This window comes from Myotis davidii, unplaced genomic scaffold, assembly GCF_000327345.1.
Source record: "Myotis davidii unplaced genomic scaffold, ASM32734v1 scaffold1036, whole genome shotgun sequence".
Taxonomy (NCBI): domain Eukaryota; kingdom Metazoa; phylum Chordata; class Mammalia; order Chiroptera; family Vespertilionidae; genus Myotis; species Myotis davidii.
Window position 1 is genome coordinate 526,842 of NW_006287260.1, and position 12,882 is coordinate 539,723.

The window sequence follows — 12,882 nt, forward strand, 5'->3', positions numbered from 1 at the left end:
GCGGCCGCTCTGTGATGGGCCGGGAGGCCCGTCCACCAGCTCTTCTCCCCGCTCCCCATCGTAGCCTCTGGTTGTTACAGGAAATTCCAGGTTAAAGTTTTCTCAGCCGCCCTAGCTGGTTTGGCTCTGTAAATAGAGCGTCAGCCTGTGGACTGAAGGGTCCTGGGTTAGATTCCGGTCAAGGACATATGTCTGGGTTGCAGGCTTGATCCCCAGTAGGGGGTGTGCAGGAGGCAGCCAATCAGTGTTTCTCTCTGATCACTGATGTTTCTAACTCTCTCTCCCTCTCCCTTCCTCTCTGAAATCAATAAAAATATATTTTTTAAAAGTTTTTCTCAGCCATTATTACACATTTCAAAATATATTTTAAATTAAAATGTGAATGGCATAGGTTAAATGTACATTAGTAAAATATATGCAGTGTGTTCAATATAGATTTACTTTAAGGTCAAGGATGATATAGAAATATAGAAGTGTAAATAAAATATTGATAGCTGTACATTAAAAAGAAAATTTGTTTCTTAAATAACTCTTCCCAACATTTTGTTTTCTGCCTTGAGGCGGTGCCCAGTTCACGGCAGAATCTCTGCTGGTGCTTTCAGAGCCCAGCATTGTTGTCCGGCCAGGACAGGCGCAGGGGCCGCTGCTCGGGAAGGGGCGGGCGGGGCTGCCATCTCCCCTCTCCTGTTGCCTTCGTCTCCACTCCACCTGCCTTTGGCTGGGTGGTAGAGCTGTTAACCACTGACCCAAGAGGACTCAGTTTGGGGACAAGTTTGGGAATTCCTCGGAGGAGGAGACATCAGCAGGGAGCTGGGCCAAAAGTATTGCCTGTCCCACACAGGGCTCAGCTTCCTGAACCCGAAACTCGTAAGGAAAGGAATGAACAACCCATTTGTCATTAGTGCTTCAATCTCCTTTTTCTCTTCCCCTCCCCATTCCCTCCTTCAGACTCACTGGGCACAAAACTCCTAAGAATCTTTTGCTCTTAGAAGGGCGTCTCAGTAAGAATCTGAGATAAAGGAAAGATAGCATCGGAGGCACTCTGTGGTCTTATTAATTTTTAGAGGGCTATTTTGTTGCTTTAGGTGAGTCGGTTTTTATCAGACAAGTGAAGATGGCAGAGGTCGGTGAAGGAGACAGTCCGTTGGCGGTGGAGCGAGACCCGGGGACATGTGGGAGCACAATGGTCACGTTCACCTGGCTCCCGACTGCTTTCCTTTCTGCTTCTTCTAATGTACAGATGAGGCTGATTGTAAAAAACAGAACAAACAAACAACAAAAAAACGAAGGTTACTGAGAGCTGGTCACATCCCAGGGACTGTTCTGAGTGTTTTATATTCATTAACTCACTTAACCCTGATAGCAGCCCAATGGAGACAACTTTTAATCATTTTAAGAAGAAGCTGAAGCACAGAGAGGGTAAATAAGCTGCACTCAGCTAGTGAGAGGCAGAGCTGAAAGGCCGTCCCAGGAGGCCTGGGCTGGTTCCAGCGCTCATTGCTTCTAACGTGAGCCACGCTGTCTATCAGAGGGGCTGGGCCTGGCACACTGCACAGGGAGATGGGGAATGTATTTTGATTTGGTTATTTTGAGCCATATCTGACTTTTGACCCACTGGGTCCTCTCTAGGTTTCAGAGCATCCTTTGTTCTTCAGTTAGTTCAGTCTCAGCAACTGCTCTGTTAGGTTGGAAGCCCCCCCTTTGCTGGGCATGTATAGAATAATAGGTGCAGTGTCTCCCCCTGTGGGGATCTGTGGGGTTCCTCATGGATCAGGCCTTGGGAGCAGGGAGCGAGGTAACCTGGTCACCTGAATCTCAGGCCTCCGCTAAAAACAGGCAGGTGTTTTCAGCCCTTTTCTGGGCCTGGCCCACTTCTCTCCATTGCCATCTCCATAGGAGAGAAGCTGCTTGAAGGACAAGTGATCCAGCTCGAGGACGGAACCACCGCCTATATCCACCAAGTGACAGTGCAGAAAGGTGAGGAGGGCAGGCAGCCCCCATCGAGGAGCCCTGCCTGGCACCGAGCTCCAGAGAAAGGCAGGCATTGCTCTCGTTACAGAACCTCTTTCCTTTGAGGATGGACAGCCTGTGCAGCTGGAGGATGGCAGCATGGCCTACATACACCGCACACCCAAAGGTGGGGCCACAGGCATCATGACTGCGGGAAGGAAGGGAGAGGAGCTGGCGGCGGTGGGCGCGTGGAGTGGCATACCCTGGGAGTTGGGGCATAGACATGGGAGCGTAGCCCCCAGCTCCCCTGGATTAGCAATCTCAACTGCCTTCTCTTGTGCACACCCAGGAGACTGGGCCTTGCGGGTCAATAGCATGAGCCTTGATGGCGGCTGTGGCTCTAGCACAACACAAATCTTAGGGCTTTAAATAGGACCGAAGGATGTCATCCAAGACCAGGAGCAAAAAACTTATATTTAAGAATAAAGCTTGTGCCCTGGCCAGTGAGATTAGTGGTTAGAGCAGCCGTGGGCAAACTACAGCCCGTGGGCCGGATCCGGCCCGTTTGAAATGAATAAAACTAAAAAAAAAAAAAAAAGACCGTACCCTTTTATGTAATGATGTTTACTTAGAATTTATATTAGTTCACACAAACACTCCATCCATGCTTTTGTTCCGGCCCTCCGGTCCAGTTTAAGAACCCATTGTGGCCCTCGAGTCAAAAAGTTTGCCCACCCCTGGGTTAGAGCATCGGACTGCACACCGAAGGGTCATGGGTTCAATTCCCGGTCAAGGGCACGTACCTGGGTTTCTCTCTCTCTCCCCCTCCCTCCTTCCCTTCCACTCTTTCTGAAAAGCAAAGGAAAAAATACCCTTAGATGAGGATTAACAAGAAACAAATAAACCAAAAAAAGACTAAATCTCCTAAGGTACTGAAGAATAACAATTTATTCCTTCCGCAAGTAGTTTCCTGAGTGACTACTTGTGTGTGCCTGGATTGCCACGTGTGGAATATACAAGCGAGAACAAAGTCTGACGGTCCCAGCTTCCCTGGGGTCCAGAGAGGGAAACAGAAGGGTTGCAAATAGTCACTGAGGAGCTGGTCATCACAAGCAGAGACCGGGCTCGGGGAGGGTCTCTGGGGAAGTGACACTGGGCTGAGGGCTGAAGAATGAAGTGGACTCAGCTAGGGAAGAAAGGGTGGCAGGGACAGAGGAACACCCTTCGTTGGCCCAGAGATGGGGAGAAGAAATGGTCCGTTTCAGCAACTGCTAGAAGTTATAGAGTACTGGGGTGAGGGCAGAATCGGTAAGATGAGGAGATGACGCCAAACAGGCAGGGCCCAGAGCCTGGGGCGTCAGGAGCAGGGTTTTGGCCTTTCTCCGGAGACCAGTGGGAAGCAGCTGAACTGTTTGGGTCCACATGATCACCTTTGTGTCCTGCAAAGATTCCCCCCAGACGCCATCTGCCTGGAGGGAAGAGGGGGGGACCACCAGGTAGGAGGTTCTGGTGGTCACGTAAGTGGAGATGGTGGTCCCCTCAGGTTCTCCAGGAGCGTGTGAGTTCCCAGCGAGAGCTCCATGGAGGCCTCGTCCTGAGGAGAGGCAGCCCCAGGAGACAGGCCGGGAGAACGATGCCGAGACCCTCCGGGGCCCAGTGCCTCTCCTAAGCGCCTGTCCCCACAGAGGGCTACGACCCCAGCTCCCTGGAGGCCGTCCAGCTGGAGGACGGCTCCACTGCCTACATTCACCACCCAGCGGCTGTGCCAGCAGACAGCACCATCCTGGCCGTACAGACGGAGGTGGGCTTGGAGGACCTGGCTGCCGAGGACGACGAAGGCTTCAGCGCGGACACGGTGGTGGCCCTGGAGCAGTACGCCAGCAAGGTGAGCTGGCAGAGCCTCACCGCCCACAGCTCTCTTGGCCTTGCCAAAGCTGCCACCTCTTTAGAGGACAAGACCAGTGCGTGGGCCTGGCCTGGGCTACTCCCTCAGCCCCTGTCCCCCCGCCCCCGGCTCATCGCTCACATCCTCATCCAGGGCGTGCGTCCAGCCTGGCCGGCCAGCCGACAGCTGTTTCCGCTCACCCTTGTCTGCGCTGCCTCTGCGGGGGAGGCAGCCGTGAGCAGCGGTGACATCCGTAGTCCTGGCTTCTCTTTGGCTGCCTGGAAGCCCTTGCCAGTGACTTTTATTAGTTTTCCCCGTCCACTGAGGTCAGATGTGCTTGTGTGTATTTCTTCTCTGTGACTCATTTAGTCATTTGGGGAAATAAGCTCAGGAGGCAGTGACGGGGCAGATGTGACAGAGCAGCTGGGATTCTTGGAACGCGAGGCCCACACAGTAGCTCAGCCGCAAAGGACGTCCGTCAGTCCCAGCTGTCTGTGCTGGAGCCGTGGTCCTGCCCGCAGGGAGGCGGGCACAGAGGCCTGTGAGCTCCCCTAGCCAGGTGCTCCCTGCAGCGTGACCTATGGAGCCCCGGGTAGATGTGGAGGGGCTCCCTGGAGCACGAGCTTTACCCGGAGATGGGGTTGTTTGGGGGTGAAACTAGTGTGGCTGCGTCACAGAGAGGAGAAAACCCTATGTCTTTCCAAATGGAGCACAGAGCTTTACAGCGGCCACCGGGCCATGCCCACTCCCGCCCCGGTTCCTGGAGTGCATCTTAGGGGCCAGTCTGAGGGTTGATGCTGTTGGAAACAGCTGGGCTTTAAGTCACGAGTCCTGAGGTCTGTGCCGGCTCCGCCTCTGCCCTTCGGACCACGGGTAGTCACTGTCCTCCCCGGCCTCAGCTTGCTCCTCTCTGATTTGATGAGATGGGACCAGATGACCTCAGAGGCCACTTCCCGCCTGAAGTTCCTTGATTCCCTCTGTCACCCCAAGAGCTACTGAGACATGGGAGTGAAATTGCAGAGCTGAGTGGGTTAGCTCGCTGGGCAGGCCTGGCCACCTATGACCTTCCCTGCCAACCACCGGCTTCTGAATTGTCCATGAAACTTTGTCAGCCCCCTGACCCCTGACCTTGCCATGAATTTGGCCTCACCCCTTGACTCCCCACCCACATGACTTCCGGAGTTCTGTTTCAGTAGCTCCTGGAAAGCCAATGTCCCAGAACAAAGACTAGGGGTAGTCTCATCAGGACCCTCTCAAGGAGTGAGCAGCTGTGGCTCTGGCACTGCTCCCAGGAGAGATGAAAGGAGGGGGGCTAGCCAGTTAGCTGGCGCGGTGGTTGGAGCTGCTGCTGGGAACACCTGTGGGTCCCGCCCTGTGCTGCAGTGTGCCGGTGTGGCCCCTCCCTGCTGCACCCCACACAGGTGTCCCACGGGGAGCACGGGCTCCTCCCGTCAGAGGAGAGAGGGTGCAGAGTGGCGACCTCCTAGCTGTGTGTGGTCAGAAGGGGGTCACTGGCTCCCAGCCTAGCTCGAGTGTGGCCGTGCAGACCACCCTCCCTACCTTGCCGAGCCGGCGCGGGCGCTGTTTCTCCCATGGCTGTCACAGCCTGTGACACGCGTCCTCCCTCCGCCCATTAGAGATGGTGGTGACCCCGCACCAGCCTGGTTCTCCACAGTGTCTGTTCCCTCTGCCCGGGCCTGTCCCCCAGGTCGCCCTTTCCCCCTGGGAGTTTCCCCTGCTTATTGGGTCTTAAGCTGCCCCAGGGGGGCCCTGTGTCCCACCTCTTTCCTCCTTTCGTTGAGGAGAATACATATGGGAACCCCACAATTTTTCCTCAGGTTCTGCAGGACAGCCAGGCACCCCATAATGGCAAAGGGCAGCAGGTTGGGGACAGAGCATTCCGCTGTGGCTACAAGGGCTGTGGGCGTCTGTACACCACTGCTCATCACTTGAAGGTAAGTTGCCACAGAGAGCTTTCAGCCTTGCCATCTCCCCACCAGCCTGCAGTTCTACCTGCCCGCTTTGACTGGGCGTCCCTGCCCTCAGTTGCTCATTGCCTACTGGAGGGAGAGATGAGTGTACAGAAATGTCCTCACGGGCGCTGTGACCATGAAGAGTGCAGGAAGAAAGAGAATCAGGGAAGGCTCCCTGGAGGAGGTAGCCTCTCAGTTGGAAAGGAAGCAAAATAAAGGAGGTGACTGACCTCTGGGCTGATACTCTGGGCCCTTAAAAGCATTGACAAGCCCGTTCATATCCTTGTCCCTCTGAATTGTGATTGCTTGTCCTGACAGGTGCATGAAAGAGCTCATACAGGGGACCGCCCGTACAGGTGTGACTTCCCCAGCTGCGGAAAGGCCTTCGCCACAGGTAATCTCCTGGTGGAGGCTGAAGGTGGGCTGCTTCTAGTTGGAGGCAGAGGTTCTAGATCAGCTTTGGGGACTCCCCCTGGGGACCCTGACACCAGGCTCCTTCCTGGAGAGACTGCTCTCAGAGCCCCCTGACTCGCAGGGCGCCGACTCTGGAGGAAGCCCTGTTTCAGAAGCAAGTGGCACATGGTTTACTTTAAGCAGAAGGAGATGGGGGGGCGGGGGGGGGCGGCAGAGACCCTGCCTTTTGTGTCAGCTCCGACACCGACCACGGTGGGGTGTTGGGTCGGCCACTGCATCTGTGGGCTTCACTTTTCCTCTGAATCGAGAGCCTTAGCCCAGGGTTCCCTAGGTTCCCTCTCACTCATGTTCTGGAATAGACCTGCCCCCTGGAGAGGGCAGGAGGGCAGAATGGGCTTCCCAGCTCTCCTCGCCTTCCCAGGCGGGTGGTATAGAGGCAGCCGCAGGCTTCGTGAGCCAGAGGAGGCCTGGAGCTCCCAGACATACCTGGGGTGGAGAGCCGCGAGCTGGGAAGTGAGGCGGTGGAGGATGAGGCGCCCGGAGTGTTCCTCTCACCCTCCCTCCACTTGGCGGCAGGCTACGGGCTGAAGAGCCACGTGCGCACCCACACTGGTGAGAAGCCATACAAGTGCCCAGAGGAGCTGTGCAGCAAGGCCTTCAAGACCTCGGGAGACCTGCAGAAGCACGTCCGGACCCACACTGGTAGGCGGTCTGGAGCCTGGCGCTGTCCTGGCCACTGCCCCAGCGTGCTGCCTTCCTGACCACACCCCACCCTCCACCCTCCACAGGTGAACGCCCGTTCCGGTGCCCCTTCGAGGGCTGTGGCCGCTCCTTCACCACATCCAATATCCGCAAGGTACATGTGCGCACCCACACGGGCGAGCGGCCCTACACCTGCCCTGAGCCCCACTGTGGCCGTGGCTTCACGAGCGCCACCAACTACAAGAACCACGTGCGCATCCACACAGGTGGGCCAGCTGGCATGCAGGATGCCCTCCGAGGCCCCGCCCTTCACTGTAGGCTTCTGGCCGGTCAGGCTGGTCTGTGGGCGGGGCGAGGGGGTTCTGCGGTTCCGGCCATGCCCTCGGAACCACCGTTTCACTTGCACTGTGCAATCTGACAGGTATTGCCTGCCCTCCCAGCTCCCTGCCACCTCTCTCCACTCTGAATCTGCCCCTCCAGCTGAGCACCCAGCAGCAGGCCAGGGTCAGGCATGAGGGGGACACGGCTGAGGGAAATGTCCCCTTCAGCTCCTCGCCTCATCCACTGTCCTATGACTGGCGCATCCTCGCCCTCCCCAGTGTTGGGCTCCTCGTCCAGCCTTCGGTCCCCTCACTCTGCATTGCACCCATCACGACAGTCATCCTCTCCATCCTCTGCCTCTTCTCTTCACGACCCTCAGCCTCACAGACCCCAGTGCTCCCCTCCAGCCCCTTCCTTAGCCCCAGCTTTGCCCAGCCCCCCATTTTCTCTCCATCTGTCTCCAGCAGCCCCGCATTCATGTCCCCTCTATTCCACTGGCCATCTTCCCCAAGTCTGTCCACTTAGAGTTCCAGGTCTTAGTGCCTCCCCCTCCCTCTGGCACTCTCTTCACCAACCCTACCCCCCACCCCGTCCCCTTAGATTTCCCCTTGCCAGCCCCAGTTCCCACCCCCCTCACAGCCCAGTGTCCCCAGGGGAGAAGCCATACGTTTGCACGGTGCCAGGCTGTGGGAAGCGCTTCACCGAGTACTCGAGCCTGTATAAGCACCACGTGGTGCACACACACTGCAAGCCCTACACCTGCAGCACCTGCGGCAAGACCTACCGGCAGACCTCCACCCTGGCCATGCACAAGCGCAGCGCCCATGGCGAGCTGGAGGCCACCGAGGAGAGCGAGCAGGCCCTCTATGAGCAGCAGCAGCTCGAGGGTGAGGGGCCTGGGCCGGAGGTGAGAGGGGACAAGCCAGGCCTCCCCGTGGCCACCCGGTGGCAGGTGTCAGCCTGGGCTCTCCCCTCCCAGCCGCCTCTGCCGCCGAGGAGAGCCCGCCGCCCAAACGGCCTCGCGTTGCTTACCGTTCGGAGGTGAAAGAAGAGGGCGAGGACGTCCCAGCCCAAGTGGCTATGGTGACCGAGGAGAGCGGGGCCCCCCAGGTGGCTTTGATCACTCAGGATGGTGCCCAGCAGGTACCGGCCTGGGGCGGGGGTAGGGGGGGGGCACTCTGGCTAGTACCTTCTCCCTCTCTGTGGGGAGCCTGGAAGCTCTGATAGCCCCACCTCCACCCAGTTCCTCTCTGGCCTCTGGCTGTCAGCGAGCTGAGGCTGTCTGGTAACAGCCTCTCCTCATGCTTCCAGGGGCCTCTGGGCTTCTGGAGCACAGTGAGGTGCCCTCCTTACTTGGAGGCTGAAGGTCCTGACCACTTGAATGAGGCACTTGGGTGTCCTTCTCAAGAGAGGCGTGCTGGTGCAGAGGCCAGAGCACGGGGTGGCGATTCTAGCCAGCAATAACCCTGACCTGTCAGCGCCCTCACTGTCAAGTGCACTGTGCCTTCGGGAGTTGGCATAGGATGGATTAGGTGGAGACCCTGGGTGGCATGGAACAGAACCCTGCGGCAAAGTGGTGGTAATGGACGTGGTCAGCGGAAGGTCCAGTGTAGCCTCTGTACAGCCCAGGACCTGTTTCATTGCTTGTCCCTGACCACCTGTGATGTGCAGCCCATCTCCTAGGTTACCGATAAGTTAACCTTGTTCGGGAGGAGGGAAACATCCTCCCAGGGCTCCCAGACAGCCCACCACTGCACTCCCAGCTCACCCTCCTCCTTCCTGTTGGCAGGTCAGCCTGTCCCCGGAAGACCTGCAGGCCCTGGGAAGTGCCATCAGCATGGTGACCCAGCACAGCAGCACCACCCTCGCCATCCCCCGTCCCGACGATACCCTTGCCGCATCGGGCACACATACAGTCACCATGGTCCGCGCCGATGGCTCCCAGACGCAGCCCGTATGACCAGGCAGCTTGCTTGGGGCTTCTTGTTCTCTTGTCCTTCCTTTCCGTTGGGTGGACATTTAAGTGCAGGCTGAACTAGTCAAGCTTTCTTATGGGGACCCAGATTCCCCTACAAAAAGGGCATTCCCATCAGCCGTTCCCTGGGGAGAAGCAGTTTGAAATCTCAATCTATCCCTTATCTGTTTGCTACCACAGGCAAGTCACTTTTTATGCCTTTCTGTCCATTTCAAATGAGGGAGTTAAATGGTCTGTGGGGCCTTTTACAGCTCTGTCCTATGACTCAAAATCCCTAAATTAATTTAGAGAAAAACACAGCCTCAGTGAGCTCTGAACCCCAATTAATCTGATCCAGATGGTTTGAGCCGTTCTCTTCAGGGTTTTCCCAGCCTTCTTATTGGAGGGATTTGTTTGGATTGCAGGGAGGGAGAGTAATGTAGGCGAGCTGGAAAACCTCTTTCATCTGTATTTCAGGTCACAATCATTACCTCTGGGGCTGTGGTGGCCGATGACTCAAGTGTAGCACCCCTTCATCATCAACAGGTGGCGCTGTTGGCCACAGCCAACGGAACGCACATTGCTGTGCAGGTGGGTAGAGGTCTGGGAGGATCCCAACACCAGAGAAAGGAGCCAGGAGGGGAGAGGAGTTAGATGGAGATCTTGAGAAGGGCATTTGGCTCAAAAGGGGCTCACTTCACAGAAAATATCCCTTTCTTCCTACATCCACATGCCTGTCTCGGCCCTTTCTTGACTGAGGCAGAGTGGAGCAGCCCCTTCCAGCCTTCACAGTAACTTCAGTGGCAGTCTACCTGGTGGTCTAAACCCTTCGTCTCTTCCTAGTTTTATTTCCTCACCAGGAAAAGAAGGAGGCTCTCCAACCAGTTGTTCCCTTCTATGAACAAGCCCGTCTCTCTGACCCTGGACCATTCTGTGGCTCCCTGGCCATACCTAGCCTAACAGGACTCTTCATCAGTGAACCTCCTGTTAATGGGGCGCCACTAAGTGTTCAGTGTGGCACTGGGGGATGGAGGGAATTCAAAAAGTAGGCCACATACCACCATCCCTCGAACCTAGAAGAGGGTCTCACTCTCTCCTCTCTCCACAGCTGGAGGAGCAGCAGACCTTGGAGGAGGCCCTCAGCGTGGCCACGGCTGCCATGCAGCAAGGGGCCGTGACCTTGGAGGCCACAGAGACAGGGAGCGGCTGCTGAGTCCTGGAGGGCTGGGTCCCAACATGGAGGAGGCACCGTGCCGCATAGCCATCCTCACCTCCAAGGCGCAGGCCGAGGCTGACACGTGGAGGTGGCCACGTAGTCTCCAGGGTGAGAAGACAGCAGGAAAATGGCCTAACTGACGGGGATGGGAGCCCTGCCCAAGAGGAGGGCTGGACGGCCGGAATCAGGGGAGTGCGTCATCCTCAGGAGCCAAGGACAGGCGTGGTCACCAGGCTGCACCGGGGCGTCCTCCCCTCAAAATCAGCTGGGCACCCACTGTCCTCTCTCCAGAGAACACCCTTCCTGCCCTCCCACTCCCCTTCTCAGGTGGCAATTGGGGCTTCTGTGGGGATTGGTCATCCGCTCGGACTGGTCGCTGTCCACCAGGAGAGAGGCAGACAGGCCTTCAGCCCAGTAGGAACAGAACAGTCCCAGCCCCGCCCTCCCAGCAATAACCGCCTCCCCAGAGGCCAGCGGGGCCTGGTCACCTGGCAGCGGGGTACCTCCTGCCGCCACAGTCAGAATTGCTCAGGGGCCTGTGGCTGTAGCAAAGGTGCCCGACCGCCCCCCACCCCCATCTGCCCCTCAACCTCTGTGGTAGAGGCAAGGAACAGCCTATACATACTGGGGGTTGGGTTGAATTTTCTAAATTGCATTTTGATAATTTTTTCCTGCTGTGAGCAGTGGTGGCAAACGGGTGAATGAGTATTTAATAAAGTTTCAAGTTTCCACCTGGGTCCCTCCATTTCTTTCAGCTTTGAGCCCTGTTGACCGGGCCGGTCAAATCAGGCACTTAGCTCTGTATCCCTGGCACAAACGCCATGGAGCCTTGGTGCTGGACTGGTGGGACTGCCCTCCCAGGGCACAGGTGGGAGGTAGCCCTGAGGAGCTGCCAGTGGCTTCCTGCCCACAGCCGATCAGGTGGGCTTCACGGTGGTCAAGCAGGACCAGTGTGACCACTGCTTCCAGGTTCTGGTGGGATCTCTGACCCTGTGTTACGTAGTCAGAGCCCGTCCAGACCCAGTCAGCTGCTCCAAGTGGACAAAGCCCCACGTCGGAGGGGGCAGGGGTACCTTTGCTCAGGTTACTGAGGGTCCCTGGTGCTGAAGTCCTGGCTGTGGTACCCAGCTCTGAGGGTGCCCACCTCGGTGTCTGGAGCCATGTCATGGAATTCCAAAACCACAGTCAGACCCACCAAAAACTGTGGTCGGACCAGACCGCCCTGACAGGAGGGAAGGGCTGCGGGAGAAGGGATTTGATGGAAAGAATGTTTGGGTCTGACCCCTCCTACCTGGGAACATTGCAGGGATTGGAGGTGCCCCAGGCCACTTCCTACCACCCAGGAATGGAACCCTCTCTCCCAGCCCACGTGTCCTCTCCTCTCCTGGGATGCCTAGCATGGTCCCACTTACCCTGCACCTGCTCCATGGAGGCAGGGGGCCCGGGCCACGCCCCAGGGAGGCGATTTCTCAAACGCCTAAGTTGGCACCTTCAACATCCATGACCCCTGTACCCGGCGGGAGGTGTCCGGGCCCCGATGGGCCCTGGATCTAAAACAACTGGAAGCACTGCTCTGGACCCCGGGCCCCAAGCCTCTGCCACCCCACCCTGTGTGCCTCAGACAGCCTGGTCTTCAGGGCCAGGGGCCCGAGTGCCTTTAGCGCCAAAGCCCGGAGGATGGGAGGCAGCAGGTCACGTGCCAGGTCCGCCTGACCTGGAGAAGCCCTGGCCCAGTCCCACTGTTCTGTGCCGCTGCCTTTGTCTCCTCCTGCCTGGGAGGAGCCCCCAGCCCCCGTCCTGTCAGATGGCACTGAAGGAATGCTTTGTCCAGCGCCTACTCTGCTTACAGCCGCTTTCGGGCCTTCTTACAACTCGGGGGCTGGGTGTTTCTCCTGCTTTACCAATGGGGAAGCTGCTCGAGGAGGTTAAGCAGTTTATGTCGGATCTGGTAAGTGTGGAATGAGACAGGACCCCCCTCATCCCCATGTGACTCCAAAGCCAGGCTGGGCCTGCATCTGCCCGCAGCAGGCCGTCTCTGGCAGCCCCGGGGCCAGCGGAACAGACCTGGGGCCCCAGCTCTGGGGCTCGGGCGTCGCTGCCTTGGCGAGTGGAGCCACGGAGCCCTGCAGGAGCGACAGGCTGGCCCCGCCAGTCAGCACAGGCAGCCGGCGAGCAGGCAGGTGGAGCTCTCGCCCCGCGCCAGCCCCTCTGTGGTCTCGGCAACCGTTTGCATTTCCTGAAACCGGATCTCGGTGTCAGAGCCACCGTGGGCGGGCGCCTCAGCCATGGCCCTGCGAAAGGAGCTGCTGAAGTCCATCTGGTACGCTTTCACCGCGCTGGACGTGGAGAAGAGCGGCAAGGTCTCCAAGTCCCAGCTCAAGGTGAGGGCACGCGGGGCCCAGGGAGGCCGGCAGACACCCACGGGCCCCACCGCCCAGCCCGGCGTGAACACTGAACTCTCGGGCAC

At 57.8% G+C, this 12,882-nt stretch overlaps 2 protein-coding genes across 3 annotated transcripts in view; both read left to right on the plus strand.

The window, feature by feature from the left end:
- Positions 1 to 11,146, plus strand: part of ZNF76 (zinc finger protein 76) — a 13,026-nt gene extending 1,880 nt beyond the window's left edge. Inside the window, exons 2-13 of one of the 2 annotated variants that reach the window (XM_006759019.2) lie at positions 1,897 to 1,977; positions 2,060 to 2,137; positions 3,636 to 3,835; positions 5,674 to 5,790; positions 6,127 to 6,202; positions 6,799 to 6,924; positions 7,011 to 7,190; positions 7,899 to 8,132; positions 8,225 to 8,388; positions 9,035 to 9,199; positions 9,677 to 9,790; positions 10,308 to 11,146. In XM_006759019.2, the coding sequence (XP_006759082.1) occupies positions 1,897 to 1,977; positions 2,060 to 2,137; positions 3,636 to 3,835; positions 5,674 to 5,790; positions 6,127 to 6,202; positions 6,799 to 6,924; positions 7,011 to 7,190; positions 7,899 to 8,132; positions 8,225 to 8,388; positions 9,035 to 9,199; positions 9,677 to 9,790; positions 10,308 to 10,412 (1,640 nt within the window). In that variant the 3' untranslated portion in view covers positions 10,413 to 11,146. Of the gene's footprint in view, positions 1 to 1,896; positions 1,978 to 2,059; positions 2,138 to 3,635; positions 3,836 to 5,673; positions 5,791 to 6,126; positions 6,203 to 6,798; positions 6,925 to 7,010; positions 7,191 to 7,898; positions 8,153 to 8,224; positions 8,389 to 9,034; positions 9,200 to 9,676; positions 9,791 to 10,307 lie in introns of both variants that reach the window. The other variant, XM_006759020.2, reaches the window with a different exon arrangement.
- Positions 11,147 to 12,195: 1,049 nt separating this feature from the next.
- Positions 12,196 to 12,882, plus strand: part of DEF6 (DEF6, guanine nucleotide exchange factor) — a 24,189-nt gene continuing 23,502 nt past the window's right edge. The window contains exon 1 of the mRNA XM_015560839.1: positions 12,196 to 12,796. Within this exon, the coding sequence (XP_015416325.1) occupies positions 12,701 to 12,796 (96 nt within the window). The 5' untranslated portion in view covers positions 12,196 to 12,700. The remainder of the gene's footprint in view (positions 12,797 to 12,882) is intronic.